The sequence below is a fragment of the Poecile atricapillus genome (assembly GCF_030490865.1).
Source record: "Poecile atricapillus isolate bPoeAtr1 chromosome 26 unlocalized genomic scaffold, bPoeAtr1.hap1 SUPER_26_unloc_2, whole genome shotgun sequence".
In the NCBI taxonomy this organism is placed as follows: domain Eukaryota; kingdom Metazoa; phylum Chordata; class Aves; order Passeriformes; family Paridae; genus Poecile; species Poecile atricapillus.
In genome coordinates this window covers 1-14,509 of record NW_026708976.1, presented here as the reverse complement: position 1 = coordinate 14,509, position 14,509 = coordinate 1, and the positions used below count along the sequence as shown (strand labels likewise).

Genomic DNA, 14,509 nt, shown 5'->3' with positions numbered 1-14,509 from the left:
GTGAAGAGCATCGGGGACATTGGTGACCTTGGGGACATCAGGGACATTGGTGAGCTTGGGGACATCAGGGACACTGGGGACGTGAACAACATTGGGGACGTTGGTGACCTTGGGGACATCGGGGACTTGGGGCATGTTGGGGACATTGGGGACATTGGGGACATTGGGGACATCAGGGTTGTGAAGAACGTTGGGGACTTGGGGGATGTTGGGGACACTGGGGACATGAGGGATGTGAAGAACATTGGTGACCTTGGTGACCTTGGGGACATTGGGGACATAAAGAACATCGGGGACATCAGGAAGGTTGGGGACCTTGGGGACCTGAAAAACATGGGGGACATCGGGGGTCTCGGGGACCTTGGGGACCTTGGGGACCTGAAGAACATCGGGGACATTGGGGATCTTGGGGACAACAAGAACATCGGGGACATTGGGGACATTGGGGACGTGAAGAACGTTGGGGACCTGGGGGGTCTTGGGGACCTTGGGGACATTGGGGACATTGGGGACATCAGGTACAGGAATGGCCCAGCCCCCCTGGACAGGGACAGTGGGGACAGCGATGTCACCTCCCCGAGGGACAGTGGGGACAGGGAGTCTGGGGACAGGGATGTCCCAGTCTCGAGGGACACTGGGGACATTCAGGTGTCCAAGGACAGGGACACTGGGGACAGGGACAGGGACATTGGGGACAGGGACACTGGGGACAGGGACAGGGACACTGGGGACAGGGACACTGGGGACAGGGACACTGGGGACAGGGACACTGGGGACAGGGACACTGGGGACAGGGATGTCACCGTCCCTGGGGACATCTGGGACAAAGACGGCGCAGCTCCTGGGAACGGGGACAGCGGGGACAGGGACACTGGGGACAGGGACATTGGGGACACTGGGGACACCGGTGTCACCTCCCCGAGGGACACTGGGGACACTGGGGACAGGGACACTGGGGACACTGGTGTCACCTCCCTGAGGGACACTGGGGACAGGGACAGGGCTGTCCCAGCGCCGGGGGACATTGGGGACATCGTTGTCCCCAGGGATGGGGACAGCAGGCTCGGAGATGTCACCGCCCTGGGGGACATGGAGGACCTTGGGGACAGCGGGGACAGCGATGTCACCTCCCCGAGGGACACTGGGGACAGGGACATTGAGGACAGGGACATTGAGGACAGGGAGTTTGGGGACAGGAGATTTGGGGACAGGGAGTTTGGGGACAGGGACATCAGGGACAGGGAGTTTGGGGACAGCGATGTCACCTCCCCGAGGGACACTGGGGACATCGAGGACAGGGAGTTTGGGGACAGTGGATTTGGGGACAGGGACATCAGGGACAGGGAGTTTGGGGACAGCGGTGTCACCTCCCCAAGGGACATCGAGGACAGGGAGTTTGGGGACAGGAGATTTGGGGACAGGGATTTTGGGGACAGGGACATCGGGGACAGGGAGTTTGGGGACAGTGGATTTGGGGACAGGGATTTTGGGGACAGCGGTGTCACCTCCCCAAGGGACACTGGGGACATCGAGGACAGGGATTTCGGGGACAGGGACATCGAGGACAGGGAGTTTGGGGACAGGGACATCGGGGACAGGGATTTTGGGGACAGGGACATCGAGGACAGGGAGTTTGGGGACAGCGATGTCACCTCCCCGAGGGACACTGGGGACAGGGACATCGAGGACAGGGAGTTTGGGGACAGGAGATTTGGGGACAGGGAGTTTGGGGACAGCGCCGTCACCTGCCGGGCCGGTGGCATCACCATCACCGTGCTGGCCCCGCCCCCGGAGGAAGAGGAAGTCTCCGATGATGACGTCACGGCCTATGACGTCATCGCCGCCGAGGTCCCCGCGGGTGGGGACGGCGATGACGTCACGGAGGGGCGGGGCAGCCCCTCCCCCCCGCCCGCCGGTGACGTCACAGCCGAGGGTGACGTCACTTCCGCTGTGCCGGGGGATGATGTCACCGCTGATGTCACCGACGGCGATGATGTCACTTCCTCTGTCCCGCGGGAAGCTCTCGATGGTGACGTCACCGCTGACAGTGACGTCATCACCTCCTGCCCTGGGAGTGGCGTCGCTGATGACGTCACCGTCCCCATGAGTGACGTCACCGCTGACATCATCGTCCCTGGGCATGGCTTCATCGATGACATCATCACCCGTGACGTCACCGATGACGTCACCACTGAGAGCAACTTCCCACAAGATCTGGATTACGTCGCCAATGACGTCATCACCAATGACGTCATCACCTTGCACACCCTCACTGATGACGTCATTGCCCCGGAGAGCAGCGTCACCGATGACGTCATCGAGCGTGGCTTCCCTGGTGATGTCATCGCCTGGGGCGAGGCCACGCCCCCTCTCCCAGGGGACGATGACGTCACGGTGGGAGGTGACGTCACCGGTGACGCCGTCGGCGTGGGCGCCCGCATCGATGACGTCATCGCCGCCCGCCGCGTCCCGTCCCTGCCCGGGGATGACGTCATCGATGACGTCATAGCCTGGGGGCATCTCGGCGATGACATCATCCTCCGGGATGACCTCCCCGATGACGTCACCGAGGACGATGACGTCACCCTCCCCGGCCCGGGCTCCCTCCCCGCCGATGACGTCATCACCGCCGATGACGTCACCTCCTCCCTGCTGGGTGACGTCACCGGGGACCTTGATGGCGCCTGGGACGACCTCGCCGATGACGTCACCGCCGACGATGACATCACGCCCTTCCTGCCCTTGGAACGGCCCCCGGGCCCCGACGATGACGTCGGCGATGACGTCACCGATGACATCACCGATGACGTCACCGACGACGTCACCCCGGGGGCGGAGCATCCCCTGCTGGGCGCCGCCCCCTTCGGCCGCCGCCACGACGCCGCCGATGACGTCAGCGATGACGCGAGCGCGGACGCGCCCCGGGGGGGAGGGGCAGGTGAGGGGGGGGGGAAGGGGCAGGAAAGGGGCGGGGCCGGAAAGGGGCGGGGCCTGCTATGACCACGCCCCCTCCGCTCTGGCCACGCCCCCCCAGGAGCCCCCCAGACGCCCCCCCCCGGCTGCCCCCTCCTCTTCCTCGCCCTCCTCTGCCTCCTCCTCGCCCTCCTGCTGCTCGCCGGGCTCTGCGCGGTAACGGGGGGGGGGGGGGGACCCCAAAAAATGGGGGGGGCAAAAATGGGTGGGGGGTCCCAAAAAATGGGGGGGGGGCAGAAAAAATGGGTGGGGGGTCCCAAAAAATGGGGGGGCAGAAAAAATGGGTGGGGGGTCCCAAAAAATGGGGGGGCAAAAAAAATGGGTGGGGGGGCAAAAAATGGGGGGGCAAAAAAAATGGGTGGGGGGGTCCCAAAAAATGGGGGGGGGGCAAAAAATGGGTGGGGGGTCCCAAAAAATGGGGGGGGGGCAAAAATGGGTGGGGGGTCCCAAAAAATGGGGGGGGGGCAAAAAATGGGTGGGGGGTCCCAAAAAATGGGTGGGGGTAAAAAATGGGGGAGGGGAAAAAAAGTGGGAGGCAAAAAAAATGGGGGGGGGGGGCCCCAAAAAATTGGGGGGGGGGGGCATAAAAAAATGGGGAGGGGCAGAAAATGGGGGGAGCACGAAAAATTGGGGGCAGAAAAACGGGGGGGGCAAAAAATGGGGGGGGCAAAAAAATTGGGGAGGGGCAGAAAAATTGGGGGGGGGGGGATGGGGGACCAAAAAATGGGGGGCAGAAAATGGGGGGAGGGGCACAAAAAATGGGGGTGGGGGGGCAAAACCCGGGGGGGGGCACAAAATTGGGGGGGCAAAACCTTGGGGGGTCCCTGAGGGGGGGTGGGGTCGTCCCTTTGTCCCCAAATCCGTGGGGGAGGGGTCCCAAAATTCCTGATTTGGGGGGGGGTCCCAAATTCCTGAGACCCCTGGGGGGTTCTGGGGGGTCCTGGGGGGTCCTGGGGGGTCCCGGGGGGGTCCCGGGGGGGTCCTGACGCCCCCTCCCCTCCCCCCCAGGCCGTTCATTACGTCAAGGTTTTCATCATCAGCTCGGCCGCGCTGGCGGTGCCGCCCCCCGAGGCCTTCCCGTAGTGAGCCCTGGACCCCAAAATCATCCAAAATCACCCCAAAATACCCCAAAATCATCCAAAATCACCCCAAAATCGCCCCAAAATCATCCAAAATACCCCAAAATCATCCAAAATCACCCCAAAATACCCCAAAATCATCCAAAATCACCCCAAAATACCCCAAATTCACCCCCAAATACCCCAAAATCATCCGAATTCACCCCAAAATCACCCAAAATTTACCCAAATTCATCCGAAATTCACCCAAAACTCCAATAAATCCAAATTCAATAAATCCAAACGTGTTTGAGTCCTTCCCGTGAGCCCTGAACCCCAAAATCCCCCAAATTCACCCCAAAATCCCCCAAATTCACCCCAAATTCACCCCAAAATCCCCCAAATTCACCCCAAATTCCAACCCCTCCCCCGTCCCTCTGTCCCCTCCTGTCCCCGGGGCACCCCCAGCCCTTGGGGACACCTTGGGGACACCCTGGGGACACCCTGGACACCTTGGGGACACCCTGGGGACATTGGGGACACCTTGGGGGGACATTGGGGACACCCTGGGGACACCCTGGGGACACCCTGGGGACATTGGGGACATTGGGGACATTGTCTGGACTTGTCCCCGGTCAAGGGCAGTGGCTGCGGACAATGGGGCCATTGTCCCCAAAGTGCCACCTGCGGGGTGGGGACACCTGGGGGGGGCTGGGGATACCTGGGGACACCTGGGGGGGGGGGTTTGGGGACATTGGGGACATGTTGGGGACACCTGAGGGGGGTTTGGGGACATTTGAGGGGGGGTTTGGGGACACCTGGGGACACCTGAGGGGGGGTTTGGGGACACCTGGGGACACCTGAGGGGGGGTTTGGGGACACCTGGGGGGGGTTTGGGGACACCTGGGGGGGGTTTGGGACATTTGAGGGGGGGTTGGGGATATTTGGGGACACCTTAGGGACACCTGGGGTGGTTTGGGGACACCTGGGGTGGTTTGGGGACACCTGGGGACACCTGGGGGGGGGTTGGGGACACCTTGGGGACACCTGGGGGGGATTTGGGGCCATTGGGGACACCTTGGGGACACCTGGGGACACCTGGGGGGGGTTTGGGGACATTGGGGACACCTGAGGGGGGTTTGGGGCCATTGGGGACACCTTGGGGACACCTGGGGACACCTTGGGGACACCTGGGGGGGGGTTTGGGGACACCTGGGGGGGGTTTGGTGCCATTGGGGACACCTTGGGGACACTCTCGGGTCCCGGTGTCCCCCCCCCAGGCCGGTGCCACCCCCGCTGTCCCCACCCAGGGGACGTCCCTGTCCCCGAGCCCATAAATGGGGACAGCGGGGGGGGCCCGGCAGCGCCATGGAGGCGACAATGGGGACACTGCTGGTGGCCTTGGGGACACTGCTGCTGCTGGGGGGTGAGGGGACACCGGGGGGGGGCTTGGGGACATCAAGGGGGGATTTGGGGACATTGGGGGGATTTGGGGACACTCGGGGGGGTTTGGGGACATTGGGGGGGATTTGGGGACATTGGGGGGGATTTGGGGACATTGGGGGGGGATTTGGGGACATTGGGGGGGGTTTGGGGACATTGGGGGGGATTTGGGGACATTGGGGGGATTTGGGGACACTCGGGGGGGATTTGGGGACATTGGGGGGGGTTTGGGGACATTGGGGGGGGATTTGGGGACATCGGGAGGGGTTTGGGGACACCGGGGGGGGGCTTGGGGACATCGGGGGGGGTTTGGGGACACTCGGGGGGTTTGGGGACATTGGGGGGGGATTTGGGGACATTGGGGGGATTTGGGGACATTGGGGGGATTTGGGGACATTGGGGGGGGGATTTGGGGACATTGGGGGGGATTTGGGGACATTGGGGGGGATTTGGGGACACTCGGGGGGGGATTTGGGGACATTGGGGGGGGATTTGGGGACATTGGGGGGGATTTGGGGACATTGGGGGGGATTTGGGGACACTCGGGGGGATTTGGGGACATTGGGGGGATTTGGGGACATTGGGGGGGATTTGGGGACATTGGGGGGGGATTTGGGGACATTGGGGGGGGTTTGGGGACATTGAGGGGGGGGGTTTGGGGACATTGGGGGGGATTTGGGGACATTGGGGGGGATTTGGGGACATTGGGGGGGATTTGGGGACATTGGGGGGGATTTGGGGACATTGGGGGGGGGTTTGGGGACATTGGGGGGGGTTTGGGGACATCGGGGGGGGGTTTGGGGACACTCGGGGGGGGATTTGGGGACATTGGGGGGGATTTGGGGACATTGGGGGGGGATTTGGGGACACTCGGGGGGGGATTTGGGGACATTGGGGGGGATTTGGGGACATTGGGGGGGATTTGGGGACACTCGGGGGGGGATTTGGGGACATTGGGGGGATTTGGGGACATTGGGGGGGATTTGGGGACACTCGGGGGGGTTTGGGGACATTGGGGGGGGGATTTGGGGACACCGGGGGGCATTTGGGGACATTGGGGGGGATTTGGGGACATTGGGGGGATTTGGGGACACTCGGGGGGGATTTGGGGACATCGGGGGGGGGATTTGGGGACATTGGGGGGGGATTTGGGGACATTGGGGGGGGGATTTGGGGACATTGGGGGGATTTGGGGACATTGGGGGGGGATTTGGGGACATTGGGGGGGGATTTGGGGACATTGGGGGGGGATTTGGGGACATTGGGGGGGATTTGGGGACACTCGGGGGGGCATTTGGGGACATTGGGGGGGATTTGGGGACACTCGGGGGGGGATTTGGGGACATTGGGGGGGATTTGGGGACACTCGGGGGATTTGGGGACATTGGGGGGGGATTTGGGGACACCGGGGGGGATTTGGGGACATTGGGGGGGGATTTGGGGACATTGGGGGCATTTGGGGACATTGGGGGGATTTGGGGACATTGGGGGGGATTTGGGGACATTGGGGGGGATTTGGGGACATTGGGGGGGGATTTGGGGACACTCGGGGGGGGATTTGGGGACATTGGGGGGGATTTGGGGACATTGGGGGGGATTTGGGGACACTCGGGGGGATTTGGGGACATTGGGGGGGATTTGGGGACATTGGGGGGGGTTTGGGGACATTGGGGGGGATTTGGGGACATTGGGGGGGGGGGGGGGGGGATTTGGGACATTGGGGGGGATTTGGGGACATTGGGGGGGGTTTGGGGACATTGGGGGGGGATTTGGGGACACTGGGGGGGATTTGGGGACATTGGGGGGGGATTTGGGGACATTGGGGGGGGTTTGGGGACACTCGGGGGGGGATTTGGGGACACTCGGGGGGGATTTGGGGACATTGGGGGGGGATTTGGGGACATTGGGGGGGGATTTGGGGACATTGGGGGGGATTTGGGGACATCGGGGGGGGATTTGGGGACACCTGGGGGGGGATTTGGGGACATTGGGGGGGATTTGGGGACATTGGGGGGGATTTGGGGACATTGGGGGGGATTTGGGGACACTCGGGGGGATTTGGGGACATTGGGGGGATTTGGGGACATTGGGGGGGATTTGGGGACATTGGGGGGGGATTTGGGGACACTCGGGGGGGGATTTGGGGACACTCGGGGGGGTTTGGGGACATTGGGGGGGTTTGGGGACATTGGGGGATGGGGATAAAGGGGACACTGAGGGACAAATCCGACACGAGGGGACATCGGGGGGGACACGGGGGGGACACGGGCGGGTGTCGCTGTCCCCCTGTCCCCGTGTCCCCACCCGTGTCCCCCCCCCCAGGTCCCACCGAGCCCCTCCCGGTCCCCGAGCCTTGGGGACAGGCGGTGACGTCACTGCTGCGCTCGCTGCTGCCCGCGGGGACACCGAGGGGACACGAGGGGACACCGAGGGGACACGAGGGGACCCGGCCCCGCGAGCCCGGCCCGTGGCTCCAGGGCCACCCCCAACGTCCCCAAGCGCCGCGGGGACCTTGGGGACATCCCCGAGCTCCGGAGGGACCCTGGGGACGTCCCCAAGGAGCGGCCGCGTGTCCCCAGGAGGGGGAGGGGACAGCGGGGACACGGCCCCAGGGACAGGGGACAGCGGGGACACGGCCCCAGGGACAGGGGACAATGGGACAGGGCCAGGGGACAATGGGACAGGGACAGGGGACAGGTCCCCAAGGAGCGGGGACAGGTCCCCAGGGACAGGGGACAGCGGGGACAGGTCCCCAGGGACACGGGACAGTGGGGACAGGTCCCCAGGGACAGGGGACAGTGGGGACAGGTCCCCAAGGACAGGGGACAGTGGGGACAGGTCCCCAGGGACAGGGGACAGTGGGGACAGGTCCCCAGGAGTTGGGGACAGGTCCCCAGTGGCCGCTGCCACCTCCCCGAGGTCCCCAAGGGGAGGGGACGCGTCCCCAGGGCCACCTCCCCCGGCAGGAGTGGCCGAGGGTGGCGGCCCTTGGGGACATCGGGAGCCGCGACGCGTCCAGGGACAGCGAGGACAGCGGTGAGGGGACATTGGGGACATTGGGGACATTGGGGACAGAGGGGACACGGGCAGGGGTCCCCATGTCCCCCCCGTGTCCCCGCTGTCCCCTCACCGTGTCCCCTCCGCAGGTTGGGGACACTCGGAGGAGCGGCTGTAGCGCGGGGACATCTCCTGTCACCTCCTGTCACCTCGTGTCACCTCCTGCCACCTCCTGTCACCTCCTGCCACCTCCTGCCACCTCCTGTCACCTCGTGTCACCTCCTGTCACCTCCTGTCACCTCCTGCCACCTCCTGCCACCTCCTGTCACCTCGCGTCACCTCGTGTCACCTCCTGTCACCTCCTGTCACCTCCTGTCACCTCCTGTCACCTCCTGTCACCTCCTGCCACCATCACCGTGTCCCCATCACAGTGTCACCCTGTCCCTGTCCCCTCCTGTCCCTGTCCCCGTGTCCCCTCCTGTCCCCCCGGCCCCGGTGTCACCTCCTGTCCCTGTCCCTGTCCCTGTCCCTGTCCCTGTCCCTGTCCCCGTGTCCTCCTGGAGCCACCAGATCCCTGTCACCTCCTGTCACCTCCTGTCCCCTCCTGTCCCCGTGTCCCCATCACCGTCCCCGATGTCCCCTCCTGTCCCCGGGCCACCGTGTCCCTGTCCCCGATGTCCCTGTCCCCGATGTCCCCCCGATGTCACCTCCTGTCCCCTCCTGTCCCTGTCCCCGTGTCCCTGTCCCCGATGTCCCCCCGATGTCACCTCCTGTCCCCGTGTCCCTGTCCCCGTGTCCCTGTCCCCGTGTCACCTCCTGTCCCCTCCTGTCCCCTCCTGTCCCCAATAAAAGTGGAGCAGCAGCGCCCCCCGCTCGTGCCTTGGGGACATCGGGGGGGGTTGGGGACACCTCGGGGACACCTCGGGGACACCCTGGGGACATTGGGGACACCCTGGGGACACCCTGGGGACATCGGGGGGGGGTTGGGGACACCCTGGGGACACCCCGGGGACACCTCGGGGACACCCCGGGGACACCGGGGGGGGGTTGGGGACACCCTGGGGACACCTCGGGGACACCGGGGGGGGGTTGGGGACACCTCGGGGACACCCCCGGGCCGGGCGGTGACGTCATCGCGGCGCCGTTGCCATGGGGACCCCGCGGGGACACAAAACGGGAAAAAAAAAAACCCGAAAACGCCTCAAAACGGCCCAAAAACGGCGCAAAATCGGGAAAAAAAATCAGCGGAGGTGGAACGGAAACGGCCATCCCCAAATCGGCCAAAAAACCGCCCAAAAAACAGCCAAAAACCACCCAAAAATATCCCGAAAATTGCCCCAAAATCACCCAAAAATATCCCGAAAATTGCCCAAAAATCACCCAAAAATCACCCCCAAACCGGCCAAAAATCGCCCAAAAAACAGCCAAAAACCACCCAAAAATATCCCGAAAATTGCCAAAATATCACCCAAAAATATCCCGAAATTTGCCAAAATATCACCCAAAAATATCCCGAAAATTGCTAAAAAATCACTCAAAACCCGCTCAAAACTCACCCAAAAAAATCCCGAAAATATCCCGAAAACCGCCCCAAAAATCACCCAAAAATCACCAAAAAAATATCCCGAAAATTGCCCAAAAATTTATTCAAAAATTACTCAAAAACCGCTCAAAAATAGCCCAAAAAAATCCCGAAAATTGCCAAAAAATCGCCGAAAATTATCCCGAAAATTGCCCAAAAATCACCCAAAAACCACTCAAAAATCGGCCAAAAACCACTCAAAAATCGCCCCAAAATATCCCGAAAATTGCCAAAAAATTATTCAAAAATCACTCAAAAACCGCCCAAAAATCACCCAAAAATATCCCGAAAATTGCCAAAAAATCACCCAAAAACCGTCCAAAAAAATCCCGACAATTGCCGAAAAATCACCCAAAAACCGCCCAAAAATCACTCAAAAATTGCCCAAAATATCCCGAAAATTGCCCAAAAAATCGGCCAAAAATTGGCCAAAAATATCCTGAAAATCGCCAAAAAATCACTCAGAAATCAGTCAAAAATCACCTAAAAATCACTCAAAAACCGCCCAAAAACCGCCTAAAAATCGGCAAAAAAGTCCCGAAAATTGCCAAAAAATCAATCAAAAATCACCAAAAAATCGCCCAAAAATTACCCAAAACCCCCCAAAAATCCCGAAAATTGCCCAAAAAAATCACTGAAAAACCGCTGAAAAATCACCCAAAAATATCCCGAAAATTGCCAAAAAATTATTCAAAAATCACTCAAAAACCGCTCAAAAATCGCCCAAAAATATCCCGAAAATTGCCCAAAAAATCACCCAAAAACCGTCCAAAAAAATCCCGACAATTGCCGAAAAATCACCCAAAAACCGCCCAAAAATCACTCAAAAATATCCCGAAAATTGCCCAAAAATCACTCAAAAATCACCCAAAAATATCCCGAAAATTTCCAAAAAATTATTCAAAAATCACTCAAAAACCGCCCAAAAATCGCCAAAAAATATCCCGAAAATTGCCAAAAAATCACTCAAAAATCACCAAAAAAATCACTCAAAACCCACCCAAAACCCCCCGAAAAATCAGCAAAAAAATCCCGAAAATCGCCCGAAAATTGTCAAAAAAATCCCAAAAATTGCCAAAAAAATCACTCAAAAATCGCCCAAAAATCGCCCAAAATAATCCCGAAAATTGCCCCAAACTCTTCCCTAAATCCCCCCAAAATGATTTTTGGGTGTTGAACAAATTTTTGGGTCCCTGGAGATTTTTTTCGGGATTATTTTTGGTCTTTCCGGGCGATTTTGGGGGGGTTTAAAGTGATTTTTTGCCCCCCCGGGGGGTTTTGGGTTCAATAAATTGAATTTTTGGCTGTTTTGGGGACACAAAGGGAATTTTGGGGTCACCTGGGTGGGGTTTTGGGGACATTAAAGCCATTTTTGGGGGAAATTTCAGGGATTTTTGGGGAAATTTAAAGCATTTTTGAGGAAATTTAAGGTTGGTTTTTTTTTGCCATTTCAGGCATTTTCTTGGATATTGAAGCAATTTTTGGGGGCTTTTAAGGCGTTTTTAGGACATTAAAGTCATTTTTTGAGAAATTTCAGCCATTTTGGGGGTCATTTTCCCTCAAAAATCCACTTTTTTTTCCCATAAAATCGCTTTTTTCCCCCTAAAAAATCCCCAATCCCCATTTTCCACTTGAAAATGTCATTAAAAATGAAAAATCTCCCTTTTTCCCCCTCAAAATATTTTTGGGGTGCCCTGAATCCCAAAATTTGAGGTCCCGGAGGACCTTTTGAGGCTTTTTTTAGTTTTTTTTTTTTATTATTATTTTTTGTTTGTTTTGGAACCTTTTTGACTTTTTTTGGAGGAAAAACTTTCACAATTCTGATCTGAAATCTGAAATTTTCTTCGTTTTGGGGACGTTTTGAAGGGTTTTTTTCCCATTTTTGAGGCTTTTGTGGAGCATTTTGGACCCTTTTTGAGCCATTTTTGAAAGGATTTGTTATTTTTGGGGCGGATTTTCGGGATTTTCGGCGTTTCCCCCCCTCGTCCCCAATGTCACCGGTCACGGTTGCGTTTGTGGTGTGGCGCCGTTTATTGTCACCGTCGCGATACAGCAGCGCGTTGCCATGGCAACGGGGAACAGGCCGCAGGCTTCGTTGCCATGACGACAAGAGCAGGCCTTCGGAGTACACAAGCTGCAGGCTTCGTTGCCATGGTGACAAAAGTAGGCCTCAAGCTTTGGGAGTACACAGGCTGCAGGCTTCGTTGCCATGGCGACAAGAGTAGGCCTTGGGAGTACACAGGCTGCAGGCTTCGTTGCCATGGAGACAGGAGCAGGCCTTGGGAGTACACAGGCTGCAGGCTTCGTTGCCATGGCGACATGAGCAGGCCTCAGGCTTCGTTGCCATGGCAACTTGAGCAGGCTGTGGGAGTAGGCTGGCGGCAGGCTTCGTTACCACAGCAACAGGAGCAGGCCTTGGGAGTACACAGGCCGCAGGCTTCGTCGCCATAGCAACAGGAGAAGGCCACAGGTCGCAGAGTGTTGCCATGGCGACAGGCACAGGCCTTAGGAGTAGACAGGCCGCAGGCTTCGTTGTCATGGCGACAGAAGCAGGCCTTGGGAGTAGAAAGGCCGCAGGCTTCGTCGCCACGGTAACACGAACAGGCCGCAGGATTCGGCCTACTCGTCCTGCGCCATTTCTGCCTCCTCTCCCCCCAAAATCCGCCCCTCCCCCATCCCCCCAACCCCCCCTTCCAAGCAGCTTCGCTCCCCTCCCCCCCCCAACGCTGCCACGGTTTTGGCCCCGCCCCATCCAGTCCAAACTGGTCCAAACTGGGCCGGCTGCGGATGACCCAATACTGACAAAATGGCTCCCGCCCCTCCCCCCGGATATAAAAACCCCTTAATTAGGCTTAAAAAAAACCCTCGTTATGGAAAATTAAACCCCTCCCCCCGTGCTAAAAACGTTACAAAATGGGGTGAAAAGACCCCCCCAGACCCCGCCAGGGCGGTTTGGGGGGGGGAGGGGGGGTCCTGTCCGTGTGTCCGTCCCTGTCCGAGCGTCCGTCCCCGTCCTGCCCCTCCCCCCATCGCCGGCGCTGGGGGGGTCCCGGGGGGGTGGGGGATGGGCCGGGGTTACCGACGGCAGGATTCGTCTGGGGAGGGGGGGAAAGGGTTAAGGACCCCCCCCCCAAAATTCCCAAAATTCACCCGAAATTCCCAGAATTCCGCAAATGAACCCAAAATGAGCCCAAAATCCATAAAGTTCCACCCCCCCCAAAAAAAACCAAAATCTGCCCCAAATTCCTTCTCAAAATCACCCAAAACCTCCCAAAATTCCCCAAATCCCTCAAAACTCCCTCAAAATCCCCTCAAAAAATCCCCAAAATCCCCCAAAATCTCCCAAAAATCCTCAAAAATCCCCCAAAACCTCCCAGAATTCTCAGAAACTTCACCAAACCCCCCAAATTCCTGAGATATCCCCCTAATTCCCCCCAAAATCTCCAAAATCTTTCCCAAATTCCCCAGATACCCACCAAAACTCCCCCCAGAATCCCCAAATTTCCCAAAAATCCTCAAAAATTCCCCAATCCCCAAAACTCCCTCAAAATCCCCTCAAAAAATTCCCAAAAATCCCCTAAAAAATTCCCAAAAATCCCCAAAACCTCCCCCAAAATCCCTTCAAAAAATTCCCAAAAAATCCCCAAATCCCCTAAAAAATCCCCAAAAATCCCCAAATCCCCCAAAAGTCCCAAAACATCCCCAAAAATCCCCCCAAAAAATCCAAAACAATCCCCCCAAAAATTCTCCCCAAAATTCCCAAAAAATCCCAAAAAATTCCCAAAAATGCCCTCAAAAAATCTCCAAAAACCCCCAAAAAATCCCCCTAAAAACTCCCCAAAACCCCCCAAAATCCCCCCAAAATTCCCAAAAAATCTCAAAAATTCCCCAAAAATTCCCAAAAATGCCCTCAAAAAAATCCCCAAAAAACCCCAAAAAATCCCCAAAAAACCCCAAAAAATCCCCCTAAAAACTCCCAAAAACCCCCCAAAATCCCCCCAAAATTCCCAAAAAATCCAAAAAATTCTCCCAAATCCCCCCAAAATCCCCAAATCCCCCAAAATCCCCCCAAAAATCCCCAAAATCCCCCCCAAATCCCCACTCACCGACCAGCAGCGCTCGGCCCCTCAGCCCCCCCTGCAGCCCCCCCATGGGGGGAGGGGGCTCTTCCTCCTCCTCCTCCTCTTCCTCCCCTCCCTGGCGGGGCCGGGGGGTCCCGGGGGGGTCCCGGGGGGGTCCTCGGGGGGTCCCCAGGCCGCCAGCGCCGCCCCCTCCGAGGGGTAGGAGAAAACTCGCTCCAGGTGCCGCTCGCTGAAGCAAATCCGCAGCTGGGAGGGGAAAATTTGGGGGAGATTTGGGGAATTTTGGGATTTTTTTTTTTGATTTTTTGGGGATTTTTTGAGGGGATTTTTGGGGATTTTTTGGGGGATTTTTTGGGATTTTTTGGGATTTTTTA

The 14,509-nt window shown here is 58.4% G+C and overlaps 1 protein-coding gene and 1 long non-coding RNA gene across 2 annotated transcripts; one reads left to right on the top strand and one right to left on the bottom strand.

The window, feature by feature from the left end:
• The first annotated feature begins 1,645 nt into the window (after positions 1-1,645).
• On the top strand, positions 1,646-4,120 carry LOC131573962 (germ cell nuclear acidic protein-like). The gene is made up of 4 exons (XM_058828313.1): positions 1,646-1,694; positions 1,799-2,938; positions 3,035-3,129; positions 3,982-4,120. Exons 1-4 carry the CDS (start codon positions 1,646-1,648, stop codon positions 4,054-4,056), a joined length of 1,359 nt encoding a protein of 452 aa, XP_058684296.1. The 3' UTR covers positions 4,057-4,120.
• Positions 4,121-8,519: 4,399 nt separating this feature from the next.
• On the bottom strand, positions 8,520-8,937 carry LOC131573966 (uncharacterized). Its single transcript, XR_009276314.1, has 3 exons — positions 8,881-8,937; positions 8,731-8,790; positions 8,520-8,680 (listed from the first exon to the last, which is right to left on the bottom strand). It is a non-coding gene; the product is annotated as an uncharacterized LOC131573966 (long non-coding RNA).
• Positions 8,938-14,509: the final 5,572 nt, after the last annotated feature.

Coding starts and splice junctions, on each gene's coding strand:
- LOC131573962 (XM_058828313.1), top strand. CDS start 1,646: ATGTCACCTCCCCGAGGGACACTGGGGACAGGGACATCGAGGACAGGG. Junction 1,695..1,798: donor AGGGACATCGAGGACAGGGA/GTTTGGGGACAG, acceptor CCCCGGAGGAAG/AGGAAGTCTCCGATGATGAC. Junction 2,939..3,034: donor GCCCCGGGGGGGAGGGGCAG/GTGAGGGGGGGG, acceptor ACGCCCCCCCAG/GAGCCCCCCAGACGCCCCCC.